General features: G+C 30.9%; 1 protein-coding gene across 1 annotated transcript; it reads left to right on the top strand.

The window, feature by feature from the left end:
- The first annotated feature begins 5,329 nt into the window (after positions 1-5,329).
- On the top strand, positions 5,330-7,391 carry LOC105617545 (slit homolog 1 protein-like). The gene has a single exon (XM_012199100.1). It carries the CDS (start codon positions 5,330-5,332, stop codon positions 7,217-7,219), a length of 1,890 nt encoding a protein of 629 aa, XP_012054490.1. The 3' UTR covers positions 7,220-7,391.
- The last annotated feature ends 6,469 nt before the right edge of the window (positions 7,392-13,860 follow it).

Genomic DNA, 13,860 nt, shown 5'->3' with positions numbered 1-13,860 from the left:
AAAACAATAGTACGCTGTTCTTTTACATCACTACACACCTAAGCAACAATGCAAGGCCAGTATTCGCATGTATGATATTATTACTTTGGTTCAATTGTACGTCATTGCGTACAATTCAATTATGACTTGGCATAATTATTCGACCGATAATTGTTTGCTGGGAAGTGTTGTACGCACCTTTATGATTCTCAGATTTTGAGATAAAGAATTGTGAAAGAAAAGGTATTAACTCGTCATACCTTTGTATGTTTGACTCATTGTATTTTTTCAAATTATGAGTTTATTTTTACAGAGATTATACTATTTTTCGAATGAAAATTTTATTACTCAACGTATTGCGTGACTTATATGTTGTTGCAAAATTATTACAGAATCAAGAATGATTTCATTATATTATGTAATATAAGATCGAGAAGATTTGAGTTACTTTAATTATATTATTAATCCTACCAGAGCTTCGGTCTTATTTCAAATAAATTTAATTTAAAAATATATATAAAATAAAAAAAAATTGAAAAATTGTTTAGTATTTATTATTTTAAATAACTTTTTCTGACCTATTTCTTACTTAATATTTTAAATAAATTGTTGGAACTTTTTTTATTTTAAATAAGTCGTATCAATTATTTTACCAGATCCTACTTAACTCCTATATATTCTATCGAGGCACCGTCGAGATTAATAATAAGGTTGCTAATTATTTGACACAATTGTATCGAAGTAATTATTATTCCATGACGGGAAAAATTCCTTCTATCCTCTTCTTCAACATCCATATTATTCTGTTAATATTAATAAAGAAAATTATGGGGAATTTTTATACATTTTATTTAATTTATTCAGCTCGAAAGTTTAACATAAATTTACATATAGTTAATTAGCATTTGATGCAATTTGCGCGAGAATACGCTGACACCTTTATGTTTCGTGATCCGTGAAATATTAATTCCGAAACTTAAAGCTATGTTTTTCTTATAGGGATAAATTAAAAATAATATCCCGATATGATTATGCATTAGATAATCAGTGCCTTAAACTGACGTTGAAAAATTATCCGTTATAATAGATAAGCTTTTATATCCGTTATAATATATAAGCTCTGTCACTATAAAATATATAAGCTTGATATATAAGCAGAATATTTACAAAGTAACAAATCTTGGCAGATGTTACATGAATAGAGAATGTATGGCGAATATTATCGAAAAATACATAAGATAATAAATTAAAAGAAAATAAATTAAAAGAAATGTGAAAAATAGTGTGTAATAAAATAAAACTTTGTTTATTTTATCATATTTTACCATATTTTATCATAATTATTTTAGATATATATGTATTTTAAAATTCTGTTTTTTTTTATTTATTTCTGTTGCAAAATTTATTATTTGTATATCAAACGCTATATTTATTACTTTTTTTGGAACTGAAATGATAGTAACGTACTTTTATTCTGCAAACATTCAAGGCTGTATTCGAATCTTGCGGAAACGAGTACTTTTATTGTGGAGAAGGCAGTTCGAAGTAATGGCATACAGGAAAGAAGTAATGCGTGATCACTCAGAGAGTGCGCGGTTACACTCGCGGATTAACGTATGCGAGATATCGCCTCAACCTTCGACACTATCGATGCGTATGTAACAAACTTAATTAACTAAACGCACGTGAGCCGTATCGGCTGACTGGTTTTTTGTGAATGGAACCGTGAGAGAAGTACGAACGCCGGTACGAATGGCCGCGCTCTTATACCCATGTAATAACTATGATCCGACGAATCCAGTGGTTCTCACAGCGGAAGGTGTAAGCTGGTTTCCGGAAGTACGACGACCTCTTGGCGTCTAGTTACTTGGCGAGAGGCAAAGGACCCTCTCGTCTCTGAACATTAGAAATTAGCGGCGCGGAGCTCTGCGTTCAGCTGAGCAAGCAGATAAAATTTATCTCTTGCAAAGTTTTGTGAAAAATTGCGACATATGAGAAATTAAACCGGTCAGAAAGTTCTTGATGTGTGTCCGCGTGAAATACCGGATCGGGTGGTAGCCAGTTAAATGGTATTTGGTCCATTGAATGACATAGAAGCCTCCTTTATCAAGCGTCATCGAGTTGTATGATATATAAAGAGCAGAAACGCATTTCAAAATGCGTTTTGTTTAAAATTTATAATTTTCAAAACACGAGAAAAAAAGCCATAAGGAAACCACGTGCCTTACAGAATCAAATTACCAATAATCAATAAGTAAAAAATGTTAAACGAAATTGTTAAACAATTTTCTAATAATGTTAAACAAATGCATTTTGTTTGTTTCTAAGTTAAAGGATTTAACACACATCAAATGTTTAGATTTTTTTCAGTATATAAATTGAAGTTGAAAAATGCTTTTTGAACATTTCAAAGCAGCTTATAATATGTGTCTTTCATTATTGAACACTACGCCATTTCTAATTCAAATCTTATTTTGGACAAAATGCATTTTGAAAGTCTGCTCTCTATATGTATTTTCAAGAATACTTCTTCTAGAAAAATCTCTCACGTGATATATGGCAATTTCTGCATGGGAACTTTATTTATCTTAAGAGGAATGTCTTTATTCATCTTAACTTTATTCATCTTAAGAGGAATATATACGCGTGTATAGGAAAATGCGTGCATATAGAGTTAAATAAATATTGTGTATTATCTAATATACTTGCAGTTGAAATATTAGTCACGCATCTTGAATGCGCACGCAACAGCACATATCAATATTTTATAATCCTTTACGGTCTTGTGATTTTAAATCCTGTATACTTATTAATATATTGTTATTAAAAAGAAGAAAATATAAAGAAAACGCAAAATCGAATTTAAAGAATTTGAATCATGACTGAAAATTATTATTTTAATTGGATTCAAGATTTGCTAATATATTGTTAATTATCGAACTATTATATTTTTTATAGTTTTTAAATAGATTAGATATAAAACAATTTGTTGATTCCTTTGTCAGTTACGGTCTGATGATCGGTCGTGCTTCATCGAATCTTCGATAAAGATCGTACATCAGTACATTATCATATCCTAATGCTAAAATATTCGCCAAACTTGATATCATTATTATTGTTATTTAAATTATTTGCTGCAATTTTACACACATAATATTTTCATGACGTATTAAATATAATAACTCCTTTTTGATGTAAAATTAAAGTAAAAAGAGTTATATATAAAACATTAAATAAAATAGACAAATTATAGTGTAGTAAATTTAATTAATGCTCAATTCGACTTTATTTCCATTAAATTGTTTATCAATACTCTGACTCAAAAAAAGAATTAACGTTTTTTGGATATCATAATTGAGTTAATTCGAATGATGTAATGCAGTACTCTTCAAATCTTTGGGAATGAAATTTCATTCCCAAAGAGTGATAGTTGTATCAGTCCAATAGGAGTGATATTTTCATTCTCAGAGAGTGAAGAATTTTCAATTTATATGGAGAATAAATAATTTCACTCTCCGAAGAAAGAGACTGAAATTTCATTCTGATAAATGTTAATTAAGTTTAGCTCTCTCTACATCTAATCTAAAAATTATTAGGCTCATTTAATATATTTTTGCGAATATGGCAGAAAAATACATTGCTCTGTCTCGCGAAGCGAAATATTAATCATTAAAGTTGTCTTTTTAGATTAGATTAAAAAATTCATTCCTAAAGGAGTAAAGTGAAGTTCACTCCTTGTCAGATTGGCGCAACTATCACTTTTCTTAGAGTGAAATTTCACTCTCAAAAATTTAGAGGGTTGGTTCATGATTTTTAAGCAAAAAATATTTCAAGACGTTGGCAACTTGTTAAAAAGGCGACAGATGGTTAAAAAAAAAGAATATGCTCGATATGTAGCGCGTGCTAACAGCAGCGCTCGAGCTATTTGTAAAATCAAATTCTAATTCTTTTCGAGAATGTCAATTAATGCGTGATTTTTTAATTCGAGGAGAGTTACGCTACTATCTTCTTTGATTGTTAACAGCGCGAATTACGCTCATAGAACTCGAGTGTTGACGAACTTAAAAAACAAATTGCATGAACAGTTCAAGCAAGGGTTTATCTTCTTTTTTCGACACAAGATCGCCTATGACACGAGAACGTAGGCGATCTCTTTTATATACGCATCTAAGAATCTGTATACACGCATGAGATTCGACTATGGCTTGCAAGACCTGTTTTCGTGATTACCTCGTCTTGAGGAATCTTGCCAGCACGCGTGTCCGCCAGGAATAGAAACACAAGCAGTCTTTGTCTGTCTGCGTCCGAAGGCAGAAGGATTCTTCAGCAACTTCCGTGGCTTTCTGTGGTTTAACTGATTGATCGGTAAGTGGAACATGTTCTTACGTGAATGTTCTGTAACGACGTGATTCACGTTGACTGAAGTTTCCATGATGCATTAATCATAAAAAGAGCAACGATGACTGTTTAAAGAGGAAGAAGGAATATTTTATATAGAAATTATTTTAGAATGTAATTTTGTACTTAAATTAGATTTTAAATATCATTTCATATGTATAAATATTTGTGTTAAAATTGAATTTTGAAAAAGATAGTTGTTCTCGCGATCTTTAATTTTTTGTACCTTGTAGCTTTAAATTTATTACATTTTCGCGAAATTATCAGTATTGTCGAAAGAATCATTCATTAATATCAAATGCTTTCAAAAATTATCGAAAAATATCACAAATTATATAATTTGTTTATTATAATTTGTGCATCCTGAGTTTGAGTCAAGCAACTGGTTTCTATAATATCCGACATGAGAATAATCTAAGGCATCATTTATTATGATCATTGTAATTACCATTATATACGCGAGAACTGTCTATCATAAGGAGTGTCGCAAAATTGTCTCGAAGCGTGGGATTTGATGCATCTACTATACAATTTTCTTGGCTATCAGTGTAGAGTTGTAATCAATGTCTTAAAATTTCTCACATATTATCGTGATTAACTGGTAAATTAAAGGCTAATATATTTAATGATTATATACTTTTTAATTACCGTCTTTCATATGTTTTGAAAGAAATAAAAAAAATTTTAAATAACGAAATTATACAGATGAGACTTAAATTATTCATCATTTATTTGTACGCAATATACTCTATTAAGTTATTAATATTAACGATATACGTATATACATTATTTTAATAGCTGTATAATAGCTGTATATATCAATTAATTATTATTAAGTTATTGAGTTAAGTTATTAAGTATAATAGATACGATTTAATATCTGATGTATACATATAGAAATGTGAGGATTTTCGGTTTGTAAAAAAAGAAAATCGTTAGTTGTTTTTAGGTAATGACGATGCTGTCCCTCATCATATGTTTGCTACCTCTAGTGTCAAGTATACCTGTAGAAGTTGGAAAAATCAATGAAACTTCAAAGAATTTGATCGTGAACATCGAAAACAATATCCTGAAAGACGTTCAATTTGTTGGAAATTTTAATCATACGGAATTGAATTTATCAAGCCTTCCAGATCTTCGCGCGCTGGAAAAAAATGCCTTTGATAATGTGCTTGATGTGGAATCTCTCATACTTACCAACAATTCGTTGACTTCTCTGCCGGACTTCGTCTTCTCTAATCTGACAAAATTGAAGAACTTATCGTTGTCGGATAATCAAATATCAAATGTCCGAAATCTTTTTGTCGGTTTGGAGAATCTGCAATTGTTGGATATATCTCGCAATCCTATCAGACATTTTGGAAGGGGCCACCTGTTTGGCCTCACCAAATCCGTTAAAATTCTCACTTATGGAAATATTCTCTGGAGCATCAGTACAGGCGTATTCGCTAATTCTTTCCTTAAAGACACCGAGGAGATAAAGCGACTGGCAGCAATGCAAAATCAGGAAAATCCCGTAAAGGAGCAGATAATCGACAAAAATAAGGTAGCTACGGAATCACAGGATCGAAAGTTCATTGAATCTGTTATCGGAAATACTCGACTGAAAATTTGCAAATCTGATGGTATCGTAACATCATTGGAAATTCTTCTGAAAGACGAAGAACTTGTTGACGGATGTGTCGAGGTGCCAATTGATACCTCGATGAAAGTGAATCTCGCTGAGCTGGGTATCAAAGGTTTCCAGGAAGATTGGTATCGATTACAATCTCTGCCGATCGCCTCGTTGGATCTGTCGAACAATGAAATCATCGAGATCACGAAGGAGACGCTGAATAATCTGCCGTCAAGTCTGACATATGTAAACTTCCAAGGGAATAAAATACGCAGGATCTGGAGTCAGGTGATCGAGAACGATCACTTGAATATACTCAACTTGAGGAACAATTTGATCGAGGAGATCGAGGAAGGTGCGTTTGCAAAGACGAATCTATTTGAATTGTATCTCTCTGGTAATCAACTGAAGAGTTTGAATTTTGTCTCCAGTCTGCCGGATGCCCTGACCGTCTTTCTTGCGAACGGAAATCACATAATCTCTATTCCCGATGGCGTGTTCTCCAAGTTCTTCCGTTTGAATTACTTATGTCTCGATGATAATAAAATCGAAGCATTGCAGAACGATGTTTTTCAAGGTTTGAAGTTCTTATTAACATTAACATTGGCGAGGAATGATATAAAGGCGATTGAACCGAACGCTTTCAAAAACTTGACAATGCTGCAGACACTTGATCTTCGCCACAATTCTATACGTGATCTCCAGAAAGGTACTTTTGCTGAGTTGACTGATCTGAGGCAGTTGAACCTCGCCAATAACAAGATCTCCAAGATCACGTTTACCGATCTAGCGCAATCCGTGCACTCCCTGTATCTCGATTACAATGAGATCGATATTCTCGAGGAAGGCAATTTTGTTCGAACTCCGACATCTACCTTATCCTTGATCGGAAATAGAATTTCTAACATAACGCGTGGTGCCTTTAACCTGCCAACTCTGAAGGATCTGTATTTGAACAACAACACTTTAACCACTGTAGAGGGTGATAGCTACGAAGGCTTGAACTTGTTGAGACGTCTCTGGCTTTCAGAAAATAAAATATCCGAGATTCACAAAGGAGCTTGTAAAAATCTAGGAAGTCTTTACATTTTAGATATATCCAAGAATCCTTTTCAGAAGCTGGAAAACGGCGCTCTTCATGGTCTCAATACGGCCTTTGGCACTAGTTTGTACATCTTCGAGAACAATTTGAAGGAGATACAAGGCGGCGTTTTTGATGATGTTTAAAATTCTCTTCTTTTAATTCAAATAATTTACATATATATTTCTTTCATTAAATAGTCTTGAAAAATAACAATTATTGGTCTTTGATTTACGAACATTTGAAAAATTTAATTCCATTAAATTATATTATAAATAAACTGTCATATGAAATATATATTCATACAGATTTTATAAATGAGCATTTTTTTATTTTACCTAGAAATATAAATCAACGTCATAAAATTGCAACACATATATATTGAGAATATAGAATTTTTAATACTATTTATATTTAAACGTATCAAAATATATGTAAATTCGCTAAAGTAATTCTGAAAGACATTTTTGCACAATTATTTATCGAACAAGCGAAAACTTATATTATCGCGATATAACTTTTGAGCAAATGATGTTTGTGATGATTGGAAAGTATTATACATGATATCTTTCAAAAATATTACTTTTGGTTGCTTTTATCTATATTTTTCCTAATATGTAATTATTTTTCTGCACGAAGTCTACAAGACTTTTTTTCTTTTCAAGAAAATGAAATCATGATGAAGTGAAATTCCAAATTATTAATCAAGCATAATTTATGTAATCATTACAAACGAATTATATGTCATTTCTCTTAATATGTATTAATTGAGAGCACGTTTTGCGATTGTTCGACCGTTTATAATTGTGTTAATATTTACTCGAGAAAGGCAAACAGACAGAACAATTTTCGCAAAAGTAACCGACGATTCGCTTTCACCAAACATGCCTATAAATTCATGTGTAAAATTGTTATAGTAATAATAATAATAATCCGTTCATACGAGATGAAATACGCAACTGGCTGACCTTGACTTTCACATGAAACCTTTCAACTTCCAAGTCCGTTGGGCTCTCTTGGGACCCGTTTGAAGATCGGTACGCTGTTAAAAAATTTTTCTATTTTTTTTTTCAATTTGAACTACTAACGGTATATCGCGGTTGAAGCGTTGTATAAACAAATTGAATAATCGAACATCCTCGTAATTAGAAATTGAGGACCGGAAGATGGTTTTTTGTCCATTTACATACATTATGATCTTAATAAAAAAGATGTTTTATGTATATATAATATATAAACGAATAAATATTATTATCGGTTTGCAAATAAAAACTAAAAAAATATCTTGAATTTAAACAATTGATCACGTACGAGTTAAAAGACTGGTTTAAGTGGAATCATCTTGTGGTATATACATGCGTTACACGTATAATGATCTCTGTTATTTTGAGACCGAACCAATTGAAGTTGGCTATAATTTTCAACGAGCTTGGGCTTCGTACACTATACTATAATTTCATTGGAACTAGATAATTTCGTTTCATGCCACATCGGTCGTAACAATTATGTGTGACAAAACATAGGCGGCGTTTCCACCGCAAACCGGAAGTAGCTAGTCAGCGTACGTAATTACGTAACACATATTCCTTGGGTTTAATTAACTCGCGGATAAACCTTGATCACGCTCGTAAAGCGCAGCGATCCTGCCTTCCTTAAGCAGTCAAGTTCTTCTTCGTGGTGCTCGGCGGTACGATCTGACGAGTCGATTTGTTTAATTGGATCTCGAGGGGTTCGGGTTAGATCCTCCAGCAGATAGGACTCGCGTCTTTGTTGCATTTCTCACTGCGATCGCACATTTACCGATGATAACCGCGCACAACTAATTGGCGCGAGCTTAATGAGTCTCCGGCTTTCTTTCGTAGCTATCTTAGCTTAAAAGCCCAAATCGTTAGATATAAAAAGATACACTCGCGTCCGGTTTCCTGCTCGAATGAATTGCCAGTTACGATTTCACGGCGACTGAGGTTTTGCCAAAGAAGTGTTGGTTCTCACATACCGAGTGCTTCCCGTTCCGTAGCGAAGGTCCCAAGCAATTTTGTGGCATTGACACTGAATACTCAGCGTTCGTTATTTCCGGTTTCGTCAACGATATTTTAAGATTATCGATCGACGTATATGTTGATGATGTCATAATGACAGAATATAGGAGGAATCTCAATTTTACAGCTCACTAAATTTCGACTTTGATTCGTATCAAATACTAAATTTCATGAATTGGTTTATGGGCAATATTTTAAATTGGATCGTATATAAAATATTATACAAGTAATTATATTGTTAAAGTTAAAATATAAAAATGTTAAGTGTATAAATAATTAAAAATTTTATTAGGTTTCATTATTTATTGAACAAGTATTTATGCCATAATTTATAAAGAAGAAAATGCTTCAGAAATACCTAAATATAAAATTAAAGATAACAATTCTAATATATTATTAATGTCTATAGCTGTGTTACTTGTGTCAATTTTAGTAATGACATCGTCTTATTGTCATCATTAAGCATTTTTGATGAAATAAAACTTTAAGATGAAAAGATAATGATAAAGATAAAAAAAGTATATTAAGATATATGTAAGTGTAATAGTGCAGTGTAAACATTCAATGTTGGCCAGTAAATCTTATGTCGGTTAAAAAAAAGAGGCTGCCATCAAATTTGTTAAAGTATGTTTTAAATAGGACAAAGGTACCTTGACTCACAGCAGAAAGATCCTGGTTCGTTGGCCTACGTAGCCGCTGATGGACACTAGCATGTAACATCCAGAAAGCAATTATATGTATGTCTGTTGAACATATCGATATGTTTGTATTGCTCATCTTATGTTAGATCAAATGCAGAAACATATAATAAATAACAAATTGCTAATCTAATATTACATCATACGTTTGTACTACGTTATTTTTTATTTTAAACACTTGATTTTTTATTTTGATAGTAAATAAATTCAGAAAGACTCTCTCTTTAACTCTAATTACTGATTACACACACACACACACACACACACACACACATATATATATATATATATATATATATATATACATATATATATATATGTACACATACATATATAATGCTGTAGTATTTATATCAGTATTAAGAATTATGAGAGTCTTCTTGAACTCATTTACCATCAAGATAAAAAAGAATAGGATATTTCAAAATATAAAACCGACGTAAATATGAGATATTTATACATATATATAAATGTGCATATACTGTATAATGTTTTTCTTTATAAAATCCATTCTTTACATCGATTAAATAATTTAATTATAGTTAACAACATAAATATAAACATATTTTATAAAAAAAAGGAATCAGATCACAGATATAATGATAACCATAAGCATAATCAGTATAATTGCCTATAATTAATTAGTATGTAATTAATGCTTTCTAATCATCATAGAATGAAAGGGACGATCGCATTTTATGAATACGTGCATGGTATCTTTGTTATTATATCTGTATTTTATATCTGTATTTATCCAGATTTTATTACATAAATCATAGATAAAGAGACACGTAGACGCGATATACGATATGCATAAACGCGATATGATATATACGAAACATCTATCTTGATGCTTACAAAATTGAAAGACCAGAGACCTAACGACAATCTCAGAAGACTTTCGACTTAATTTTTTTCTTATTGCTTATATGTTTCATAACTATCATTTATAACCAATCAATGTTACCTCCATGCTTATACATCTGCATAAATTCGTCTTTTCATAGTTCTTTTTTGCATAAACTGTATGCTCGCAGAATATAGAAAGCGGTGATCGCTATGGTCGAAGAAATTGTGCGTAATTACTTTCGAGAATCGCTCCGTATTTTTAACAGCCGCTGGCAAAGAGAGCCATTTTATCTTAACTGGTATAGACCGGAAAATTTTTAAGTCGCTTGATTGCTTCTGCCTTCATTTAATATAACCAGCTGATTATATAATGTAGTCGCATGAAAATAAACTTGTCTTAGAAATTAAACACGTCTTAGATATTAAGTATGATATTAATTGTTACAAAAATTATTATTTTTTACTCGCATTTACTAATACATGTCATCAATGACACCTATTATTATTGTAAATAGTATTCTAAATCTATTTATAATTTTTGGAACAGATGTATTAAAGTATGATAACAGAATACGTTGAGGGATTGAAATATTTATTTGATACACTTTGAAAGAACGGAATTAACAGAACGGAACTAGTTTTTTTCTCAGCAAGCTCTAATGCTTTTCATTTACCTACATATATATTTCAGGTTAGTATGCTGATAATAAGTTCATGATTATTAAAATTGCATATAGATTATATTAATATTGCTAATTTTGAAACAGAATTGAATTAATATGTAATTTAGCAAAATATAACCATTTGCTTTTTTTTGACATTTTTAGATTAACATTAATTTAAAATTTATATAATTCATAATTAATATTATTTATAATTAATATTATTTTTGCTATTATTTGTTCCAATTGATATAGATAATTGATATAGATAATTATATTTCTTTTCTTAAATTTTCAAAAATTTATTCTTTATTTGCAGAGAGATGCGCAACAACACATTAATAAAATAATATATAAAAATAATTATTAAAAGTATTTTTAACTAGAACTATTAGAATTTTTTGTAATTAACCGCTTTCAACAAAAAATATTGAAATTATGATTAATTCAATAAATGTAGTAAAAAGTTATGAATCTTTATGTCAAAGTCATCAAAATCACAATTTTAATTTAATCACTGATGAATGATCTTTACGTGACAAAAGATCTCGTAATTATCCGAAGAACCGTAAAAATAATATAGACGATCGTAAAACTCAATTTCCATCGGAAATGTATGTAAATATCCATGTTCGTTGGCGTTCATCAAAAATGGATTCAAACAACCGCCTGCATACATATGTATAAGTTTCTCTAGCGGCGAATATGTACCATCTTTAATTGGCAACCTGAATCAGTTCGCTGACTTGATAATTATCCGGCTGAGAAGAAACATCTCGTGCGTGACACCGGCGAGTTGAACCGAAGCCAGCGACCTAATCACAAAAATTAATAGTCGAACAGATGATTTACCATTCGTGATGAGCCAATTATCCGCTATGCGTGACCTGCTTTCTAAGATAATTGTTTAATAACATATCCGAACGAGGAATTGTTCATTCATGACGCACCTATTATATGTATCAAGTGCAACGTCTCATATGTATGTTATTTAGTTTAATAGGAGTAATGCTTATATGTATAATTTTCTCAAAAAGAATCTTATACTGATCGCTAATAAGTTCGTGTCGTGTATTTTACCAACTACGTCGGTCATGCTATTTCTTTGTCATATGATAATCATCTGGCGTCAGAATTTTAAATTAAACATTTTGTCGTATTATGCGCAAATAACGTGTTAATCAGGCATTTTAATGTAGTAAAATTGCATTAAAAAAAAATGTAATTGAAGATATCGAGTATATATGATCAGAAAAGTTTGAGAACATAAGTTTCGCTTCCATGTGTGCAAAGGAAGATAGCATGATCTCGTGAGTACAATTTCATGTGATCATATAATCCGATATAGCTATTTATAAGAACCACTTGCGAGATACGTAAATATACGAGGAAATGTGATTCCGTAAGTCATAACACGATATATATAACATGTAACCTTAACTGGTATCGAATTTTATTACAGAAATTATTTACAGAAATATTACTAGCCGAGTATTTTGCACGAAACTTCATATTTAAGGGGAGGGGGGATAACGATAGATTTTTTTTTTAAATGTCGGTATACCTACATTTAAAGAATTTTTTGGAAAAACTTTGCAAACATTACTTTTATAAAAAGTAACATTTTATGAGAAAGTTTAACTAAATATATGGTGAAATCTATAGTGATAAAATCTACGGAACAGGGAATTATAAGTAGAAAAAAATTGATTAATAGAAGAATGCTGCTTCTGCGAAAAAACATAACAAATAAGCACGATTTTGTCCGTTTTTAATGTGATTAAATACTTAAGGTGGTTCTTTAGTAAAATGTCGAAAATTTGGGATGCCTCACCAGGACTCACTTAAAATTACAAATATCTGCATAATTTGAATAAAATATTAAAACTATGTGTATATCTTAATGAAATAGTATGAAATATATGATAGTAAATCAAAAGCTGCATCTTCATTGAATGAAAACAAGATGAAATTATGTTTACTTTTCAAAGTTAAATATGCAAGTTTATGCAGGTAATATCTTTCCAAAATGATTGTTGCTTATTACTTTTTTATGATCATTAAAATCATAATTTTTGAAACTATTATAATTTCTTTTTGAAAAAAATCTATAAGCTTTGTGTGCAGTTAATCAAAGAAACGTCTACGAGCCTTATCTGTTACTAAGTAATACGTGAAAGATTATATTTTTAACATTTTTTTTCTCTCTTATTTCGTTATATACTATAGAATTTTGCACATGTCAATTTCGATACTTCAGCTTCATTATATAAAAAAATTATAGACATTTCTATGGTAACTCGGTTTACTAAGAATCATCTTAAATAAAGATAGAAAGTAATTTTAATAAATGACAGGAGAAATACACACACACACACACACACACACACACACACACACACACACACACACACACACACACACACACACACACAACAACAAATAAATAATAAGTAAGTAGTAGTATACGTAACGTAAACGTAACGTACACGTAACAAACTAAACTACTTACCGTTACTTAACTAACTACTACCAACGA

The sequence above is a fragment of the Atta cephalotes genome (assembly GCF_000143395.1).
Source record: "Atta cephalotes unplaced genomic scaffold scaffold00013, whole genome shotgun sequence".
In the NCBI taxonomy this organism is placed as follows: Eukaryota; Metazoa; Arthropoda; class Insecta; order Hymenoptera; family Formicidae; genus Atta; species Atta cephalotes.
This window is presented reverse-complemented; position numbering and strand designations above follow the sequence as displayed.

Coding starts and splice junctions, on each gene's coding strand:
- LOC105617545 (XM_012199100.1), top strand. CDS start 5,330: ATGACGATGCTGTCCCTCATCATATGTTTGCTACCTCTAGTGTCAAGT.